The sequence below is a fragment of the Lycium barbarum genome, chromosome 10 (assembly GCF_019175385.1).
Source record: "Lycium barbarum isolate Lr01 chromosome 10, ASM1917538v2, whole genome shotgun sequence".
NCBI lineage: Eukaryota > Viridiplantae > Streptophyta > Magnoliopsida > Solanales > Solanaceae > Lycium > Lycium barbarum.
The window spans coordinates 104,537,669-104,560,047 of NC_083346.1; the positions used below are offsets into that span (position 1 = coordinate 104,537,669).

The 22,379-nt window shown below is 33.0% G+C and overlaps 2 protein-coding genes across 2 annotated transcripts; one reads left to right on the forward strand and one right to left on the reverse strand.

Annotated features, from left to right (window-relative positions):
• Nucleotides 1-3,560: 3,560 nt before the first annotated feature.
• On the forward strand, nucleotides 3,561-8,231 carry LOC132614760 (cytochrome P450 87A3-like). Its single transcript, XM_060329285.1, has 7 exons — nucleotides 3,561-4,509; nucleotides 5,550-5,804; nucleotides 6,380-6,469; nucleotides 6,616-6,694; nucleotides 7,218-7,324; nucleotides 7,680-7,807; nucleotides 7,921-8,231. Exons 1-7 carry the CDS (start codon nucleotides 4,363-4,365, stop codon nucleotides 8,051-8,053), a joined length of 939 nt encoding a protein of 312 aa, XP_060185268.1. The 5' UTR covers nucleotides 3,561-4,362; the 3' UTR covers nucleotides 8,054-8,231.
• A 2,656-nt stretch (nucleotides 8,232-10,887) lies between these two features.
• Nucleotides 10,888-19,677, reverse strand: LOC132614496 (uncharacterized). The gene is made up of 6 exons (XM_060328956.1): nucleotides 19,431-19,677; nucleotides 18,366-18,498; nucleotides 18,188-18,291; nucleotides 12,505-12,676; nucleotides 12,272-12,412; nucleotides 10,888-11,545 (listed from the first exon to the last, which is right to left on the reverse strand). The coding sequence occupies exons 1-6, from the start codon at nucleotides 19,478-19,480 to the stop codon at nucleotides 11,174-11,176; spliced, it is 972 nt and encodes a 323-aa protein (XP_060184939.1). The 5' UTR covers nucleotides 19,481-19,677; the 3' UTR covers nucleotides 10,888-11,173.
• Between the last annotated feature and the right edge of the window lie 2,702 nt (nucleotides 19,678-22,379).

Genomic DNA, 22,379 nt, shown 5'->3' on the forward strand with positions numbered 1-22,379 from the left:
TTAATTCTTAAACCAAGAAGCACCAATGTATAGTGGTAGAAATGTATCGTGCCACGGTCAATACGAGAGTTTAATTTCCGGATGATGTATTTTATAATTGTGTAATTAAACGTGACCTCAAAGAGGTCGATTTTTTTTTTAAATCTGACCTCGTTATCGGTTGGTATTTTGCGACCTCAGGTTTTCCGACCAATCCCTGAGATCGGTTTTGGGTCGATTTTCATAGAAAATCGACCTCCTAAGGTCGGTTTTTGACGTCGTTTTTGGCAGTTTTTTTAGTAGTGTAATGAACATAATAATTAAACAAAGCAAAGTAACTAAATCTTATTGATGTGTTTCTGGGCAGTTGTCAGGCAACGTCACCGGAAAACAAGAGCTTCGCGAGCTTAAGAGCTTGAGGCTTGAGTTACAAAGCTGTGAAAGTAATACTCCCTCCGTTTCAATTTATGTGAACCCATTTGACTGGGGATGCAGTTTAAGAAAATAGAGAATTTTTTTAAACTTGTGGTGTTAAATGAGTCACGTATATTTTGTGTGGCTATAAATCATTGCATAAAGGTAAATTGTTTTCAAATTTAGAAAGAAGTCATTCTTTTTGGTACAGACTAATAAGGAAATGAGTTCACATAAATTAAAACGAAAGGAGTACTTATTTGTGATGACAATAAGATGAATACAAGTGAGGAAGGAAGGGATGTTTTATGACCTAACTCTAAGTAAAGTCTCCCATGTTATACACCCCTAGTATTGGTCATTATATCATGATCAAGCCATTATGTATGTGGTTGGGATTTTGCAGGAGAGAATCCCGAATTTTTCGGGAATAGTTATAGCTTGGACTTATCTTGATCAGCTGCCGTCTCGTTCCAGGTCTCGAATCTCCAAAGCTAGATGGGCTCGTGTCATGGTTCCGGATCCTCAGCAAATAACAAGGTCAACCTTTTCGGCTGTGTTCGAGCGTCGATAGAGGTGTCACTCAATTGAATCACATCTGATATATCTCTATTTGCCACATGTTACTTTCCGACTCTTCCATCTGGTAAGTTCAATTTTTACCCTATACAGTAATTCATGGTTAAGTTAAAAAGGTATATGTGTGAACACATGATATATATCTATTGACTTATAACTTGTTTGGCCAAATTTTTAAAATCAGCTTATTTTAAAAAGTGTTTTTTTGAAAGGATTTTTCAAAAAAGCATTTTTAGCGAAAAACAGTTTGTGTTTGGCCAATTAATTAAAAAAACACTTTTGAACGACAATTAGTGTTTGACCAAGCTTTTAAAAAGTATTTCTATTTATATTTTTCTCAAAAGTACTTTTAAAAAAAATGCTTTTGGGCAAAAACTGTTTTTTTTAGCATCTGAAAAACTGCTTCTGCTACTCCCTAGAAGCACTTATTTTCTCCCAAAAGCTTGACCAAACACCTCATTTTTTTTTTCAAATAAACACTTTTTGAAAAAATAAGTACTTTTGGGAGAAAATAAGCTTGGCCAAACAGGCTATTAGTAGGTATGTACTTACTATACATCATCAATATAAGAATTTGTCACATATTATATCACTTTTACTTAAGTAATATGTCTTATTTTCAAGATTATAGGCTTACCTATACATGTTATTTGAATAACCGAATAATATATATAAAAAAATCTTTGCATTACGTACTCAACTTAAACATAGTTCAAAAATGCTTTATCCATAGATGTGATTGGCAGGTTGCAACTTGACCATATTGGGAACAAAAAGAAGTTGGCAACCTATTAAAACATGTGGTTCTTCAAAGTAGTATAGCAACTGTAATACTTTAGATTACTTTGGTTAAACGTTATTCTTGGACTAGGTAAGTTTATGATAATAGAAACGTAGGGACAAATGAAAGGTAACAGAATGTGCATGGGATTGTGATTCGCAGATCTCGATCGGTGCACTAGTGGATGCAAATAATGTACTATTCCCCGTTTCAGTATATGTGGCAAAGGCATAGAGTTTAATAAATAAAAGAATAAAACCCTTTCGAAAATTTTGATCGTAAACAGATTATTATAATTTTAACTTTTAAAACTTAAAACTTATATCAACGAGAGTTGTGATGGAGTGGTAAGTATTCATTTATCCTTAATCAGAGGTCTTCTGTTGAATACGGAGTCATCTTTGTTAAGGAATTCTTTACCCCCTCAAATGTGGGACTTCTAGGCGCGAACCCAAATTTAATCGGGCTCCAATGAGGGCATCGGACACCGAATAAAGAATAAAAAAATAAGACTTTTAAAATTTATGGTGTTAAATATTTTATAACATTTATGTGGCTATAAAAACTTCTTATTAAAGGTAAAATAAAAAAATTAAATTAAATTATTTCTAACTTTAAAAAGCTATCATTCTTTTTTAAACGAGTTAAAATGGAAATGTTCCCAAGTAAGCAGAGATAGGGGAGTATAACAAAATACTAATAATAATAATAAAACAAACAAAAAATTATTAAAAAAGATCAGCAAGCACATCTATATAACTAGGACTTTGCACTCTGAGTTTCAACACTATCCAAAAACAAAAGCCTCTCAACGTAGAAAAATGTGGAATATAATTTTTTGTGTAGTAGGACTAGTAATAGTTGGAATTAGCCGTTGGGTGTATAGATGGAGGAATCCCAAATGCAAAGGGGTATTGCCTCCTGGCTCTATGGGTCTTCCCTATATTGGGGAAACCTTTCAATATTTTTCCAAAGGTCCCTATGAAGGAATTCCTCCCTTCATTGCTAAAAGGACCACAAGGTATGTACGCTTTTCATGGTTTAATCTTGTTATTATATACTAGTGTTTTATGTCTGATTTTGAAAATGTCTTATATTAGTTAGAGGATATGTGGCTAAGTTTATAAGCTGATCAAATTGACTTATAAATATTTTGTGATTTATTAACGCGTTTGGTAAACACTTAAAGTGCTTATAAGCTAAAATCACCGGAAAACCATAAGTTGGTCACTCTTAACTTATGATTTTTCAGCTTGCAAACACTTTAAGTTTGACTAAGACTTTTACTATATTATCTTTAATATCTTTTTAATTCTCGAAATGTCTTTCCCAAAATAGAACATCTACTAACTTCATATTCATTCTTTATACACCGTTTCTCCTTTCTTTACAAAGATACTATATTAAATTTCTAATTTTTGTAAAATTCTAAAGGGCCTTTTAGTCATTTTAATAAAAAAAATCTTATCATCACTTTTTTACCAAACACGTCAAACTATTTATTATCGATTTCAACACTTTAATCAACACACGTAATTGCTTGTTATAAAATCAGTTTCAGCACTTTAAAATGCTTTTCAACATCTAAAACTTATCGGCTATTTACAATCGGCCAATCCAAATGTACTCTTAATACTTCTTTTCAGGTACGGACCACTATTTAAAACGAGTTTAGTTGGGCAACCAATAGTCGTATCAACAGATCCAGATATAAATTACTATGTGTTCCAACAAGAAGATAAATTGTTCCAATGCTCTTACACAAAGAGTGCTGTTGAGCTCTCTCTCAAAAAACGGATTGATGGGTAATGGTGGATTGGCTCATAAATACCTTAAGAATTTAGCTCTATCTCCTATAGGCCCAGATAAACTAAAGACTAAATTAGTGTATGAAGTTGATTTCATTACTCGTCAACACTTGCATAGGTGGACTACACAAAGTGAAGTTGATGTCAAAGAAGCATGTGGAATTGTAATCATTTCTTAACTCATGAACCATTACATCTCTTTCTTTAATTTAATATTCCGTTAGTTTCATGATAAGTGATAGTATTTTTAACTTGATCATACCCTTAAGAAAATTACTCATTCCCAGAAAGTAAAAAGTATTTTTACTAAGGTTCCTTAATCAAATGTCGTGAAAAAAATAGCTCGTTAATGATTTCATGGTTATGTAAAACTACATTTATTTAAGTAAAAGTAGAATCGGAAGAAAAATCAATGCCTTCTAGATTTTGTGAAACACTACTTATTTTGAAATAAAATGAAAAGGTTAAAGTACCCCTTCCGTATTATGAAACGGAAAGGGTACTTTATCTCAATTTATGTGTCGGTATTTGAATTTCGAAAGTTAAACGAGTTTTTCTTTGATCGTAATTTTTTCATATATTTTTTAAATATTTTAAATTATTAATTAATGTGATTTATAGTACTTTTTATGTAGTTTTCAAATATGTAAGTTTTATTTGAAAAAAACACTTAAGGATTTTATGTCTAAATTTATGATCACAATTTTGAAATTTGTCGCCCGAAATTCGAACTATAACACATAAACTGCGATAGGAAGCATATATTTGCTGCTTACTTAGTTGTTTTTTCCTATAATATAGATGTTGTTCATATTTATTGCGAAAAAAATCCTTGGTATGAATGAAGAAGAGGCATTGAAACTAAGAGGACATTACAAAGTCTTTGCCAATGGCTTTCTCTCTTTTCCAATTAATTTGCCTGGAACAGCTTTCCATTCCAGTTTGCAGGTACTCTTTTTTCCTATTTAAGTTTGTTTTACTATTACTATTTCATTTTTTAATGTTATTTAATCTCGTTGCCCCAAAGTTAAATTATATCCCTCTATTTCAATTTGTGTATCTTACTTTCTTTTTAATCTGTTTTATAAATAATAACATTGCTTTATATATTTAGTTTCTCTTTAAATTCAGTTCACAAGATTTAAAAGGTATTTTGATACATTATATTATACAAATCTAACAACTTTAAAAATCTTACAGTACTTATTTTGTTAAAATCCATGTCTAGTCAATCTAAGACACATGAAGCTATAAAGTGAAATGGAGGGAGTAGTAAATATAGACAATTTGTATGAAGCTCTTTAACATCAATACTTAGTTTATTTAATGAAGATGTACCAAAACTACTAGCTGATGATTTATTTAGCACAACCTAGGTGCACTCAAACGCGGATCAAGGATTTTTCTAATATGAGTGCACCATTAGAAAGGAGAAAAAAAGTATTAAGAAGGAATTGATGCCTATTCTTTTAGGTAAATAACTCAATATTAAGTTAAATGCACCATTTAGCACTTTTAAAGTATGAGTATTAGCAGATAATATTAGATCAATTTTAGAAAATATGTATACAAAATACTCTCCTCATTTCATAATAAGTGGTGTTTTTACCTTTTTATTTTATTTCAAAATAAGTGGTGTTTCACAAGATTGAGAAGACATTAATTTTTATTCCAATTTTACCCTTACTTAAATAGATGAAGTTTTATGTAACCAAAAGGTAATTAAAGAGCTACTTCTTTTTCAAGAGATTTGATTAATGACAAGTTAGTAAAAACACTTCTTACTTTCTAGAAGTGAGAAGTTTCCTTAAGGGGTGTGTCCAAGCTAAAAACACCACTTATTATGAAATGAAAGGAGTACTTAAGTTGGCGGAGAGACCATGAGTTCACGTGCACAAAAAATTTACCTATAAATCTACCCAATGGGTGCACTTATATTTGTAAAATTGTGAAATCAATTGAGCCTTTTTTTGTGTGTGTGTGATTAGGGGCGTAAAAGTGCTATAAAGATGATCAAAGACGTTTTCAAGAAAAGGAGGTCATCCAAGGAGAAAGCAAATGAGCAAGACTTCATAGATTATTTACTTCAAGAAATAGAGAATGAAGAGACATTTATAACTGAAGAAATTGCAGTGGATTTAATTTTCATTGTTATATTTGCGGCCCATGAAAATACTTCTTCAACCATGACACGACTCTTTAAATACCTCACAGAGTATCCTGATGTTTTAAGACAACTAAAGGTTTGTGTTCTTTAAGAGAGTTCTCATTGTATCTTCTTATCTTGTTTTTATGGGTTAGTTTCATGGTCAGTCACTCAATTTTCATTATATTGTAGCAGAGTTTTTAAACTACTTTTTGTGACAAAGAAATAATTCAACTTTATCTAAGTAGTATAAAGGAATCTTTACATAAATAGCCGACCGGATTTACTATATATTTTTTCTGACCGATATACATAAATTATACACTAATTATACTTGGTTAAACATATAGTATTATATATGTATTATATATGTATTATACATACGTCTAGGTATTTTTAGTTTAAGTGGTTGTGTGGACGAATATTTAAGTTAATTCTTCTATTATAAAAGTCAATAAACTACTCTTTGTAATAAAAAATGACTCAACTTTGACTAATATTATAAAAATTCATTTTAAAGGATATGAAAGAGACATACTATATGATATTTAGACAAAATCGAGAGACTTTTGATTTCTAGAGGAATGATAACTTTCTGTGATACTTAAGTAAAATTGAATAATTTACTTAATTATATTATTTTAACATATTTGATATCATAACCCTTCGTAGGAAGAACATGAGAACATACTTAGAAATCGAGAAGATAAGTATGCTCCAATTTCATGGATTGAATACAAGTCCACGATCTTCACACATAAGGTAAGGTTTTTCTAATCCAATTTACATATATTATTCAGTATATGACCAACCAAAATTAAGATATTATCTCTGTACTCATAAGTCATAACAATAGAATAACACTTTTCTTGTGTCTTTATTGTTTCTAATTTCAAAATGATTGACAGGTTACAAATGAAACACTAAGGCTTGCAAATATCGCCTCGGGAAAATTCAGAAAAGTACTAAAGGATGTGGAAATCAACGGTAAATTTTATTATAAATTAGAACTTTTAATTTGTTCGTTAATAAATTTAAAAAATGGCTTCTTTCAAGAATTTGCATTTACATTTTAGTGGCAGTTAATTCCTCGCATCCTTGTAATCTATAGAACAATATTCCCAGACGATCCCTCTTTACAAAACATTAAATATTCGGGAGTTGATATTACCAAAATTTTAAAATGTTACTCCCTTGTCGTGGTTTTCAAAAATAGTTGTCTCAAATTATTTGTCGTTTTAGAAGTTCAAGATAAAATTAATTATTTTTTTCCATTTCACCCTAATTAGTAGTTATTGTTCTTGAATACTACAACCACCTCAATTACGGGTTGATGTCATGATTGTTTCAACACTAATGAAGGATAAAATAGCTAAAAATCCCTCCTAATTAATGTTTCTTAAGGGGATCATGATAGATAACTTGAGACGAAGGGAATATAGAAATCAATTTCCCTTTTCTTTTGTTCTCATTTGTCTAAAAATACTAAACTGAGGAACAATAATCACAGGATATACGATTCCTAAAGGATGGACAATGGTCGTGTGTGCACAATCAATCCATTTAGATGCAAACAAGTATGAGAACCCCCTTGAATTTAATCCATCGCGATGGAAGGTAAGTCAAATATATGTAAATATAATTAACTATACTTTTGTATTCCTTCCGTCTCAATTTATATGACACTCTTTTCTTTTTAGTCAGTCCCAAAAAGAATGACACCTTTCTGTATATATTTAGTAAAAACTCAACTTTAAATTTACGTTTTTACCTTTAACGAAATGATTTCTAGTCATACAAATTTTTATGGTTTGTTTTAGACCACAAATTTCAAAAGTCTTTCTTTATTTCTTATATTTCGTGTCAAGTCAAATATCGTCATATAAAATGGAAGGGAGGAAGTACCTTTTTTTGTGGTTCTCTATACTTTCAAATTTTTAATATGCTTCTACACAAAATTTGAATTCAAAAGGATGAAGAACTACATAGTGTATCCAAAACATTTGTGGCGTTTGGTGGAGGAAACAGAATGTGTGTTGGAGCTAATCTCTCAAAGATGCAAATATCCATTTTCCTCCACTATTTGATGACAAGTTATAGGTATGCATTCTCACGGACCCCATAAAAAGTAATAAGGTTAAATTTAATAAATTTAAAAACTATACCATGAGAAGTGTAAAGTTCTAACATTCAATTTCGTTTGAAAATTTTAGGTGGAAAGTTTCAAATAAAGGAAACATTACACGACAACCAAATTTGAACTTTGACGATGGGATACGTATTCAAGTCCTTGAGATTCAACGAGAAAATAACAAAGAAATTATTACTCAAGTTGAAGGAGTTTAATACCCCAGGGTCCTTTTATTTTCTTTAATATTGTTTGGGCTGCGCCCCATCTATCTTTTTCATGTACATTATCAGTTAATAAAATTGTTAATTCCCGTAAATTTTCATTTACTTTTAGTTTATATATTATGTCCCACGTTGTGCTAACTGTTTGTGTTATGTGTTGGAAATGATAAAAATGCACGTGATTGATGTTTGTGATGATGTTATATACATGTTGGAAGTAAGTTTGAAAGGTTTGTAATGGATTTAAATTGAAAAAGCACCAACTCCCCACACAATAGGTAAAGCCTTAAAATTGAAATCAATGAAGATCAAAATGAATAAGCAGGAATCAATTCTTTCATTACCTCATTACTTAAACACACGTTATATCAAATACGTGCTACAGTGTTCTCGCCTTAATGTGGGCATGACTGTTTTATTTAAAAATATGGCCAAATCCATTAATAGATACCTATGGTCGTCCGGTTCTTTCACTTGAATACCTTAATTAAACTTTGTTTCATTTAAACACCCGAGGTAGGATCCAACTGTGCCATTTAATTTAGACATTTTTCGGTGAATCAGCCAAATTTACAAAGTGTGTGCAATACAGTCGGTGCTGACATGACAAATGACTAATAAAATGAGGACATATGTCTTTTTTAATTTAAAAAGCTATTTAAAACTATTTAATAACAAATTAAAATTAGTACTCTCAAAAAGAAAAAGAAAAAACTTGATTTACTCAGAAAAAGACACATTATTATTAACAAAAAGAAAAAAGAAAAAAAAAGGACACATTGAAAATTCTGAAATGAATAGTTGTTTTTGGTGTTCTTCACCATCTTCATGTTGTTCTTGTTACAACCATGATTTTAATCTAAATTTTCAAGAGAAACTCCTCCAAATTTGTTATAACTTCAACTAAAGATTCCTCACGAAGACCCAAAGATAATCCAACATTAATTTCTCACAATTTTCATCAAATAAATTAACCTATTTTAAACCTTCAAGCTTTCTAAAGACTCCATCAATGGCAAGTTTTTTTTTTTTTTTTTAAATAAAATCTTTTTGGGAATTTTATTTTTCTTTTGTTTATTAAATAGATTTATCCAAAGAAAAATTATCTTTCTTGTCCTGTAAACGCTTAGGGAGAGAGAGGGTGGTGGGGGTCTTGATTTTTTCCGGTGAACAAGATAGCAATGGGGAAAGGTTTGTTAATGGTGGAAGGTTTGTTAAATGGAGAAGAAAGAGAAAAAAAAATAAAGAAGAAGAAGGAAATAAAAAGAATTAAAAAAAAATATATGTTTTTTGGGCTCTTCACGCGCCAGATTGGTGTGGAAATCACGCAAGTTGCCAAATCAGCGAAAAGTGTTTAAATGGCACAGTCGGATCTCACCTCAGGTGTCTAAATGAAACAAAGTTTAATTGAGGTGTTCAAGTGAAAGAACCAGACGACCACGAGTGTTATCTATGAGTTTGGCCTAAAGATATTATTATAACATTGTACATATCTTAGTCTAGATACCTCTAAATTATAACACGAGTTTTTCAACCAAACAATCATCAAATCTAATCTTTCACATCTGACTTACCAAACAAGTCATAGAAGATGGTGGCATCCATTAGTCTGATCAGCTCTATCAAGGGTTGAATGGCTTAATCTAAAGCGCATAGCAAAATTTATATGTTTACGGACAAACTGTCTTGCAAGAAGTAAGAAACTATCAACAGTACTGAATCATGGATGTTACACATTATGGTTCCTCTAAAACGTAACTGATGCTCCTTTGTAAGTTTAAACATAACAGAAGATCAAGAATACATGAATCAGAAAAAGGGATTTCACTATTTTTAAATGCTCAACATCAATCTCATGATGGCACATTTCTGTAACAGGGTGTGTAAAGAATTAAAAGATGAAAATCATAGAGACGTCTAATTACTAATAACTGAATATATTACAAGTCTTATCGAAAGTAAAGATCATTTACGGACTTGAATTGACCTTGATTATATTGCAGGAGGTAAAAAGAAAAATAGACCATTTCAGAATTTTGCTAATATGACAATTCAACCAGGTAAAAGTTTACTCTAGGGAAAAAGAAAATAGAAGAAATTGAAATTTCATTAATGATTACCAAAACAGGTGTTTGGGTGAGCTTTCTGCGGACCTCAACAATCTCCCCTGAGATAGGAGAATTAATTTTACTGTTGTGGAGGTTTTTTTTTTTTTTCTTTTCTTATTTTTCCTTTTTCTGTTAAGAATTTCATTTCTTCTGCATGAATGTTCTTAATCATGTTCAATCTTTTATGGGAAAAAAAGAAGAGAAATTTACCCAACTTTTGTTAAGCTAATGGATAGCACTTGGAGTTGTTTGGTTGGTGAGATTAAAATACTATAATTTTGGGATAAAATGTAAGATATTGTGTAATTTTTATTTTGAAATTCGTAACTTAGGGATTGATAATAACACAATTGTGTTATTATTTTTATACACACTTTATGTGGGATAACAATCCCGTGATTATTAATCCCGGTATAAAATAACAAAACAACACATTTGCCCTTCTCAAAAACTTGTCCCAAAGTTATTGAAAGACATCTACACGGTACTCAAAATATTTTACAGCTCAAGTTTTGAGTACTGGTTTAAATGTCTTTTAATAGCTTTGGGACAAAAGTTATCGGACTATGCTGAAGTTAGCCACTAGAGGGTATATTTTGGTTCGAATTGCTGATTATAATTTTACTGGGAAATTCATCCAAGAGCAAGGACTGTTAACATATTCAACCAAAAGATATTAAGACTCAAAACTACAAGAATGAACAGAGCTAAGGTTAATACTTTAGCATGAAACTCATACTCCTAATTCTTATTATTGATTTCAGGGAACTCATATTCACTTCATATTTTACAAATAACATTGCACTTCTAAGCTGGTCGAATAAGAAAACCACCAGGATATAACAGTGTGCACAGAAGCCGCCATGACGATAAAATTATGATCCTGTTGCTCTCTCACTCTCTCTCACTCTCAGACACACATAAAGAAAAGAGGCATCAGACAGATTAAAAAAGAAAACTTGACACTAGCCAAATCTGCAGATCTAAATTAAGAATAACAGCTTCACTAACTTTTGCCCTCCTCTACCTTTGAAGAATTGAACTTGATGTTAACCAAATCTGCAGCAAGTCGGGCAGCAGCAGATGCATGCTCTGCAGCAGAAATAGCAGCACGAGCTCTCTCTAATACATCTGATGTTTCTGGTCTTGTATCCTTTTTTATATCGACAGAATCACCCAAAGTGCTGTCACCAAGTGATGGTTTATCTATATTAGCAGGCCATAGAGGTGCTTTACTAACAGAGGTTGGAGACTCGAGACTTCTAGCTCCTGGATTGCCATTTCGAGACGTCACAGGATTTGCAGAAGTTGGGGCATGACCACGAGCATTTGGTTCTAGAGACGCCCGAGCAGGTGCAGCAATTTGTTTTGGTCCATTCTACATCATGAATTATAGAGGCAGCAAATAAAATTCAGGTCAAGAACAACAGAGCACTTAAAGTTCAATGGTGTCAGGTAGAGGGTGACAAAATCAGCCTATGAAAACATAACTCGTGCAACCGCCCAAGTTTGGGATGGTCATTGGCCCGCCCATTTATTATCTCAGACCATCAATAATTGGCTGATATGTAGCCCAAATTGACCCATGAATAATCTTGTCAAAATATTTTTAAAATACATTCTTTATTTGATATGATATATATAGCCATAATAAAGAAATATCAGTTTTAAATTTAACAAAAAAAAAAAAGGGAAGAAAAATCAGATTTATTAGGCACCAAAAAATTATATAAGTTGCAAACAAAAAAATTAAAACTTAGTAAGAATTGGGCGGGTTGGGTCTTGACCTGCTTTCTAGCCCCAATTTCAGCCCAAGTAACTTTTGGGCGGGTCAATAACCCACTCATTTATTAACTCATCCCATTTTGACCAGCCCAACCCGCTCACTAGACACCCCTAGTCGCAGGGATATACTAGAGTTGATTAAATTAACAATGCCCCAACACCTGGCAAATTATAGTGGAGATCCTTGTGAATGTCCGAAGTGTTAGTTCTAACAAATTTTAAGGAGTAGCTTCTAATTCAGACATTTTCAAGCTTCTGAAGAGGAGGACTAAATATTCAAGACACACATACAACTAGAAGATTTAACAAAGGAAAGTACCAGAAGGTCCTCTGGCTTTTTACTCAGTTCTGCTTCTGTGTTAGAACAATCCCACTCCACGTTGTACTCTCTTGCAATTTCCTTCAATACATTGAGCCTTACTTCAGCTGATGGAGCACCGACTGAAAGTTTCTCTATAATCTGCATATTCAAAGAATTAAACGTTTAATATGGTCAACCCTGCAAGTATATCATTAGCACAATGAAGAAGAAGAAGAAGTAGAGAGCATAACTGTACGGTTGACACTTGTATCAGGCCGAAGCTCAGATGCTGCAGCTATGAATTCCTTTCCATATTTAGCTGCAAATAGATTCCTGACATGCAATAAATCTGGCAAATCTGAACATCTTGGAGCTGCAAAGATTATACTTGCAACAGCTTCCCGCAATTCCGTAGGGCATTCTCTGATACACCAAAAGAGATATTTAATCTCATCACGTATAGTTTTTACCTTATATAAACGAATAAGACAAACTCTTGTGTCCATGAGTTCGTGTCCACTAGACAGATGCTCGAAATGATTTAGTTGAAACACAAAACTACCTAGAAAGAGAATATGTAGCTATTCTTGCTTTATAATGTGCTTGCCCTAGTGGCACCTTAAATGCTTCACCTACCAAGGTCAAAACGAAACAACGTTATAGCAACGATTTTGGTGGTCAACTTAGACTTTGCCATTTATGAAGGAACGAGGTCACTAGACCTCAACAAAAAGTTCAAGTCAGCCAAGGATCATATGCTTGTCAAGCTATAAATTTTAACTGACCAAAAATCACGTTTGACCAAGGTGCAAGTAACAGTTATTTATGATGAATAACTGATGGTTTGATCTACATAGACCTCTATAAATGCACCGCATGTAAGAGTTAAAATATGATGACTGAGGACACTGAAAAGAAAACAAGATAAATCCAAAATTACATGAAGTCATCTCAAATTCTCAATAGACCAAAACCTCTTGAAATATAACAAAACACAATGGAAGCGAAGTATCTGCATAGTCGGTTTCATTGTTGGGACTCTTACATTAGGTAGATGTTTTAGTTAGGTTACATTTTTCATGTTGGCTTAGGGATAACCATGATATTAAAAGAATCTCTAGTTCCAAAGAAACTGTAATCTGTTATAATTTAGAAAAATTTGAGCATTGAAAAAAATAAACCCACATAAAGCAGAATGAATATTGACAATATATATAGCCAGTCTCGTCTAATTGGAGATCAAGATCCCATTTGGATTAGCAGATTGTAAATAGTTGATAAGCTTTAAGTGCTGAAATTGATTTTATAAATAAGTAGTTACGTGTTTGGATAAAAGTGCTAAAACTATTAATAAACATCAAATGTGTTTGGTGAAAAAGTGTTGATAAGCTTTTAGTTTGTTAGAATGATAAAAATATCCTTAAAATTTTGCAACAAATTACAACATGCCCAATAAAATCCCACAAAGTGGGACCTGGGAGGGTAGAGTGTATATTCGAAATAATTCCAAGTACAAATTAACCCACTATGGTGTTTCACAACGGTGTATTAAAAAAGCGATGAACACAACAAAAGCTTTGATGTCAATGTAAGAATAATTAACGGGGCAAGAACGAATCGTGTTACCCTTTTTGTGTTGAGCAGCGTTGCCCTCTTCTAGGTGAGCCAAAGTGTGGTTAATACCTTCAAGAGCATTTTGCTCTTCCAGTACATACCACATTTTATGACTCGAGGTGTCGTAATTCTCACCGTTTAGTCTCTCACCCTTGTTAAATCAACAATGACGCTCTTTGATGTCATGTTTGTTAAATGAGATAGCAAGTTTTACTCATCAATATTTACTTTAAACAATTTCTGCATGTGGTATACCCACTCAAGCAAATCGATTTCCATAAAGGTTTCACATTTAGTGTAAAATTTGAAAGGTCCCTAAAGTTTCCAATCCTCATCTACGCACTAAATGTTTAACCAAAATTAAAATCATTTCTTAATGTGTATCAAAAAATATATTTGAGTCTAAAATCACATAGATTCTTAAACAATTTATGCATGACTTTCTTCACATTACGGGGGTGACAAGAATTTACAACACTTTCTCCCACAATTTTTAGTTTATCTATGGGAGAAACTCGAGAAAGCTGCGATTTAGGAACTATCGGACATAATCTAGGTCTAGAACAAGTCTTTAGTAGCCAAGATTTCTTAATCTTAGCTGCTATATCCTTTTCCTCCCACTTGGCTTCAAGTTCCATAGTGTATACCCAAATGTGCTTATTGAGACCAAACTTGTGATAAATACTAGCCAATTGACACCTCCAATAATATGGTAAGGATTGCTCCAATATACACAAGACTCTCCAATCCGAAACATATTTAAAATGTTCAAACATTAATTATGTCCGTTTCTTCCCAAAAAGGCGAAGATGATATGGTATAGATGCAGATAGGTCCATTTTGAATTTTTGGAACTCTTCATATTTTCTTTCTCCGCCCCTAAGCAGAGCCCTATCCTCCCTAAAGATATTTTGTAGCGTCCTTAGGACAATCCTGATGACTTCAGGCTCAGAGTCTGAACATTACTGAATCTAGTCCTTCGACGACGCATTCTTCTACATTGTCTGTTTGCTCGAGTTTTACCACTACTCCCACTTGAGTAATTCGAGCTTGTTCTCGTCCAGCCATGTCTGAAATGGGAATAAGGAAACAAAATGGTTGTTACAATTCAATGGGCATCTAGTTCGTGGAAGAATACTTTCTAAGAACACTAGATGAATTTTTCTCACACAGAGAAAAAGCATTCTAGTATCGTTTAAAGCAAAAGGAGGATAAGCGATTTAAGAGCAAAAGTCACTCCCACACACGTTTTAACATATAGAGTAGTGGTAACCTCTTTGTAGGAAACTGTTTATGTTTATCTTACTAACCAGGTCGGGTCAGCCCACATGGAGCGACCCACAGCCCATTATCAAACATCTCCCACTTCGCTCATGGGGGGCTAGACCCAAAACCAAAAGGACATCTAGTTCGTGGAAGAATACTTTGTTTCCAAGTGATTCAAAGTTCGACTTGGGGCGATTTGGTGGCAAGTTCAACCATTAATCTTCCGCTGCTTTAAGGTACACAATTCGTTGTTCTTGCTCCATGAATTATTCTAGCAATGGCATCAGCGCCTAGGGTTATTTGTTTCACACAGAAACACTACTGCTGCGAATAGAAGTTTGCTCTTCTTGTTTGTATTTTTTGAATAGACAACCATTTTGTTTCCTTGTTACCAGACATGGCTGGACGGGGACAAGCTCGAATTACTCCAAGTGGGAGTAGTTGTAAAACTCAAGCAAATGGACAACGTAGAAGAATGTGTCGTCGAAGGACTAGATTTAGTAATGATTCAGACTCTGAGCCTGCAGTCATCAGGAATGTCCCAAGGACGCTACAAAATATCTTTTGGGAGGATAGAGTTTTGCGTAGGAAAGGAGAAAGAAAATATGAAGAGTTTCAAAAATTCAAATGAACACATCTGCATTTATACCATGTCATCTTTGTTTTTTAGGAAAAAAACTAGCAGAATTAATGTTTGAACATTTAAGTATGTTTCAGATTGAAGAGTCTTGTGTATATCGGAGCAATCCTTACCAGATTATTAGAAGGGTCAATTGGCTAGTACTCATCACAAGTTTGGTCCCAATGAGCATATTTGGATATACACTTTGGAACTTGAAGCCAAGTGGGAGGAAAAGGAAATATCAACTAAGATTAAGAAATCTTAGATACTAAAAACTTGTTCTATACCCAGATTAAGTACGATAGTTCCTACATCTCAACTTTCTCGACTTTCTCCCATACATAAACTGGCTAAAATTGTGGCTGAAAGTGTAAATCCTTGTCACCCGCGTAATGAGAAGAAAGTCATGTAAATATAGACAAGTAGTATATGACTTGTAATTGTGTAAATTCTTTTTATGAACAAATATTTGTTTATCTCTTATGTTTTATATATATATATATATATATATATACACACACACATATATCGACATATATGTATATATAAAAGAATCTATGTGATTCTAGTCTCTCTCTCTTTTTTTTTTTTTTTTTTTTTTTTTTTTACTACATACACACTAAGATGTGTTTTTAATTTGGTTAAACATTTAGTTTGTAGATGATGATTGAAAACTTTAGTAACCTTTCGATATTACACTAAATGTGAAACTTTTATGAAATTGATTTGCTTGAGTGTGTATATCATATACATAAATTGTTCAAGTGAATATTGATGAGTAAAACTTACTTAATTGTCTCATTTAGCAGACATGACATCTAAAGCATCATTGCAGATTTAAACAAGGGTAAGAAACTAAACGGTGAGGATTACGACATCTGAAATTGTAAGATATGGTATGTACTAGAAGCGCAAGATGCTCTTGAAGGTACTAATCATACTTTGGTTCACCCAGAAGAGGGTAACACTGCTCAACATAGAAGAAATCTCGAGGCTTACAATGCATGGAAAAAGAAAGATGCCACGTGAGTCGTGATCCCGAGGCTTACAATGCAGTTTTACTGACTGAATCTTATCTTGCGTGGATTGCAAACTCCGGAGCCACCGACTATGTGAGCCATGATCGAGAAGCGTTTGTAGAGTTATGTCGAGTCTCACCTGGATCAAGGTGGATATATGTAGGAAATAATGCAACGCTTGAAGTCAAAGGAATAGGCAGTTGCAAAATGGACTTGTATGATGTAGGTGAAAATTTGAAAGGGCACTCAACATTTTGGTTAGTTATGGGTGTGTAGGAATGTCTTTGACACCAACCAAACAATTATATTAGAGTGCTAAATACAGAAACCTCTCTTGAGGTTACAGCATGTAAACATAGTTTATTTGGTTTCAAATATTATATAAACCTTCATATTCCAATATGGTGTATTACAAAACAGAATTTCACCTATAGCTTACTATAGAGGTCCTGTATGCATAAATTTTATTTATTTCCATTTCTCTTTCACTTTGCTATGACAACCCCTTCCTGAGCTAGCACTATGCTCCTTTCCTGCACTTTCCCCTTGCCAAAAGGGATTATTTTAACCAAATGGTACCTAACTTTTCTCTGAAAGCTGGTAATTCAGTAACCTAAAGGAAAACATTCTTTCTGAATACCCAAGGGTCCGCATCTTTTCTCACCTTTTCGAAGAGAAAGAACATCGCTCACATGGGTCTAAATCATCTTTTCATTGTTTTAGAGAAACTATTATTATAGAAATTCAGCTGGGTAAGTAGCACTGATTGTTATTAGAAAAATAAAGAAGCATATCTTAGAATTTTCAAGCACTCCTGAAGCCTTGAGGAGAAAGCATGTGGAAGATAGTTTGTTATACTGAAAATTTCATTAAAGATAACAAGAGGCTATAACTAGCATTAATTGAATCGACATACTAGAGTATGATCTTAACTTAGTCTTTTAAGTGAAAGAAATGGATAATAAATGTGAATACAAGCCTAGTATTGGCAGCCTCAATTGATTGGTACTCACATTAGAAACAAAAATGCCCTCCCCTTGCCCAAACCCTGAAATTGTAAGAGGAGAATAAGAAAACAAATACAAAATTGTACATATATTTTACTTGGCTGAGGGATGACTAAATCAACTTGAAAGGTATGTGAAGCTTCCCCCCCCCCCCCCCCCCCCCCCCCCCCCCCCTTTTCGAAAAGTGGTATCTGAAGCTAACTTTAAGCTGAGACTAGGCATATTGTTCACAGAGAGGAAACCAAAAGCACTTGGTGAAGTCTCTGTTTAACATAGTGCAAAGAGCATTTTGAAGCAACATACAAAACATCTCCTGATCTCTAAATAATGCCATAACAAACCGGACCTAATGAGTAAAGAAATTTCATTGATTTGAAAAAAGAAAGTCAAGCGAGAGACAGCTTACTTTTGGCTTTCAAGGATAGGGACACGGGCATAAACAAACTCGCAGAACAACTCCAAAATTTCATAGGCAGCCCATATATTTTGCTCACGTATAATATGCTCAACCTGAATGAAGGCATACTAGTTAGATAAATACCTAATTGAATGATCAACAAGTAAAAGTATCTCAGAATTTCTACCCTAATTCGAGCTATGGATTCCTGGCCGGCTTGCAGAAATTGGGCTATCTCCTTGCGCATATTTTTGAGCTGTGCATCTCTCTTGTTTTGTAATAATTTGATTCGTGAGATTGCCAAGGTCAAGCATGTCTTGCTACAAAGTCATCCACAGATAGAGTCACAAGAATACAACAACAATAAGCTTCAATCACTAAGTTCGGGTCAGCTATATGAATCCTGTTTTTTATTTTTATTTGAATAGTTCGACCTCTCTATAACAACCATCCTCTACAACAATATTTCATAATATCAGCCATGTTTTCTGTGAAACCAATCATTCATGTTACGTTATATTATACATTCTCTATAACAGCCGAAAAAATACCAGAACAAAACTACGCTGTTATAGAGAGGTTTGACTGAGATGACTGTTATGGTCTTATAGATAACTCAGTCAAACCTCTCTATAACGACCGTCCTCTATAACAACATTTCATTATAACATCCATGTTTTCTATGGAACCGATCTTTCATGTTATGTTATATTATATATGTTCTCCATAAAGCATTTCGTTATAGAAGCCAAAAAATATCGAAACAAACAACGCTGTCATAGAGAGGTTTGACTATAGTTCAGCTTTATGAACCTTATTAACCATTATGCTTCATCTGGACCAGTTTCATTCCAATGCTTAATAATTTCATTTTACACATTAATTAGGTATTCTCTGACTAACAATTTTCTATATTTCCTAACAAGCAGTCACATGAATAATTAGCAATTTATTTTTTATTTTTTAAATAACCTAGATACAAACATAAAATTAAGCAGAACAACAGTACAGTTCAGAATTTCATATCAATTGTGTTTCAACAAACACTAACTACCCTTAAATCACATAAACCCATTTTTAAAGCTTTAGAGGTGATACTTTTAGAAAATTGAAAAACCCCATAAACAGATCACTGACTTTTTTCGTAAAATTTGAACAAAAAATTAAAAATGAGTTCTTGAATTCATTAAGGGAAAGAAAATACAGTTGACAGAAAAAAGAAAAAAAAAAAAAGATGGAGTGTTTGACTAACCATTTCGAGCCTTGAAGTCCTCTGTTGAAGAGTTGATTCAGTAGAGACATGAGTTAAAGAACTCTAAAAAAATGGTTATAAGTGCAAAAATATATATCACAGTTTTGTTAAGAATTTTGGTACAAATTGATATATGTTTTGGAAAAGAGAACTTTAAACTTAGTTCTGATCGGTGATTTTCTATGTAGTTTAATTCCAATTCCAATTCCAAAGCTTTTTGTTTTTTCTTTGCAAAATTCCGATGATTTATTTATTGGCAGTATTTTTTTTCTTTACTAGTTTGGGCTATATGGGTAGTTTTTTAGGGGGACATGTGCACAAATAGCCAATTTGAGGACAATATTTATTTAAGCCATTTTATAAGTTTTTGTAAGTTTAGTCATTTTAGAATTAATTTCAGACCCATGAGATTGAAGTTGGTTTGATTGAAGAAATTTGAAATTTGAAGATTTATTGCTTATTTGAAGTTGTTTTGGTTGAAGAAATTTTGAAACCACCATCATTGATTTTATTAAGCTTTGATTATTTAAGAAGATAAAGTTGGATTATTGATTTTTGAAGGTTTATCTAGAATCTAACCATTAGATATTGTTGGATTGGTCCAATTTGTTACAATATATTAATGGCTAAAACCATTAGGAATCTAACAATTTAATCAGGAAGTTGATTTTTGCCCCTTTTTTTTGGTAAGCGTGTATTTGGACATACTTTTAGTCGGATGTAAGATTTAAACTTTATGAGTTCAACCTTAAGATTCTCAGTGTACATCCGTCGTATTTTAAAAGTTATGGGTTCATGTCTAATATTTATTGCAATTTTAATAAATATTTACCCATAAATTTATGCTGCGCGACGAAAGTTGAGGGTTCAATGAAACCCCCACCTAGAATGCTAGATCCGCCACTGCTTCTAGTAGGTTCAAATTGTCCAAAATGAATGTTTCAAAAAGCATGACTTGGATTGGCCTCACGTACATATCATGCGTCGAGTAAACTATACAAATATCCACTTTAGGGTAGGGGTGGGCGTTTGGTTTTTCAGTTTGGTTTTATCAAACTTCAGTTTGGCTATTTCGGGTTCGGTTTTTTGAAAGTGGACATCAAACACCGAACCAAACTAGTTCGGTTCGGTTCTTTCGGTTTCGGTTTTTTAAAGTTCGGTTCGGTTCGATTTCGGTTTTTTCAATTCGGTTTTTTTAATATAATATTAGAAGCGATTCCATTGACACTAATTCATATTCTCAAAAGCAATAAAACATAAAACTGATAAATTAAAATCAAAATTAAACAAACAGGATACACAAGAACAGAAAACTATAATCATGACATAAGATTACTAGGTGTTATATACATACCGTAAGAATAATTAAGAAAACACATAAAGGACATACATTAATCCTAAAGAGACATCCTAGTTACCTTTCTTTGTTAAGGATATTTGATTTTTTCAATTGAAGTGGAAAATTAGGGATACAAATGCAAAAGAGGACTTATTACAATTTGGTTTTTTTTTTGCTTTAAACTTAATGGGCCTGAACCATTTTAATTTTTTTGGATAATGTATTAAATTTCGGTGCGCGTTCGGTTTTTCGGTTCGGTTTTATCAAACTTCTGTTCGGCTATTTCGATTTCGGTTTTTTGACGATGGACACCAAACACCGAATCAAACTAATTTGGTTCGGTTTGGTTCGGTTCGGGTTTTCGGTTTTTAGTATTTATGCCCAGCCCTACTTTAGGGGCCACTATTTAATTTGTACCTGATTTTCTTTTTGGCAAGTTTCCCCACTCTGCGAGCAACTTTAGACATATGCAACTAAAGTTGAGAAAATGTGAGTCTAGAGTTTGGCAAACTTCATAAATTTTTGTCTGAAGTTGGCCTATTGGGCTTTAAAGACATAGACTTTAAAGATGAGTGTAGTGTGAATTAGAAAATGGAAGAGAAAATAAAATGGAGGAAAATGAAATTCAAATAAATTTCATTTTGTAAAGGCACTTTGTCCCTCATTGGTGGGGGAAAGCACTTCTTGTGTGCTTATATATAGAATCACTTCTTCTAACTCTTAAAGAGTTGAGAAGAGGAACTCCCCTCATGTCGTCGTCATCGCTCGGCTTGGCTTCGGATTTGGTCAAATGATTGATTGATAATTTTTTTGGACCAAATTTATATCTAAAATTCTATTATTTATTTTCCCTTAATAATATTTTCGTGGAATTTTAATTAAATAAAATTCGCGGAATTGTTATTTTTATTCCCAACCGTAATAACCGTTGAACAGACATAACACTTTAACGAACAAGCATTTCTGCACCTGTTCAGAACAAAACGTATGGCTATAAATTTCGAGGCTTTGCCTCAGTTTTCAACCATTGAAAATTTACATTTTTTTTACTCTCCTCTCTCTGCTGCATTCTGCATATTTTTCCAACGCAAAAACATAAGTGTCCAGTGCGATTTGCTGCCGCTCTTTGAGTTCACCAAAGTTTTGCAATTTGCATTGCCGCTATTGCAGAATAGTTTTCCATTTTATCTTGGGAGAAATTAATCCATTAACCTTAGCAACTGTGAGGGGATTAAATTTCTTAAGGAAACACAAGAAACTTGTGGGCTCGAAATTTTTTTGTTTCATCTAATTTCTGTCCTTCATGTTTCTGATTTTATAAAACAGAAACTGGTTTTAGTAAATTACTGTTAAATTACTGGTTTTAGTAAATTTCTAGTAAATTACTGATTTGAACACTTAGAGTAATATGGCGTTGTGAAGGTCAAACATTAGACATTTTTGCCTGAAAGTTTGGTATATATAACTTGTTAAAGCCAACTTCCAGTATAATTGACTGAATTTGTGGACTTGACAAGGCCAAATTATGGAATATTTTCTTATTGCACTTGGGGTCTTGGGAAGGCTCCAAATATATAATGGTTTGCCAAGGCTAACTTCAGAGATTCTTG

What these genes read in the sequence shown, in the direction of transcription:
- LOC132614760 (XM_060329285.1), top strand. Translation starts at nt 4,363, where the DNA reads ATGTTGTTCATATTTATTGCGAAAAAAATCCTTGGTATGAATGAAGAA. An exon ending in CCACGATCTTCACACATAAG is followed by an intron (nt 6,470 to 6,615) that starts GTAAGGTTTTTC and finishes AATGATTGACAG; the next exon opens with GTTACAAATGAAACACTAAG. An exon ending in AAAGGATGTGGAAATCAACG is followed by an intron (nt 6,695 to 7,217) that starts GTAAATTTTATT and finishes CAATAATCACAG; the next exon opens with GATATACGATTCCTAAAGGA.
- LOC132614496 (XM_060328956.1), bottom strand. Translation starts at nt 19,480, where the DNA reads ATGTCTCTACTGAATCAACTCTTCAACAGAGGACTTCAAGGCTCGAAA. An exon ending in CCTATCCTTGAAAGCCAAAA is followed by an intron (nt 12,677 to 18,187) that starts GTAAGCTGTCTC and finishes TTGGTGTATCAG; the next exon opens with AGAATGCCCTACGGAATTGC. An exon ending in ATACAAGTGTCAACCGTACA is followed by an intron (nt 12,413 to 12,504) that starts GTTATGCTCTCT and finishes TTGAATATGCAG; the next exon opens with ATTATAGAGAAACTTTCAGT.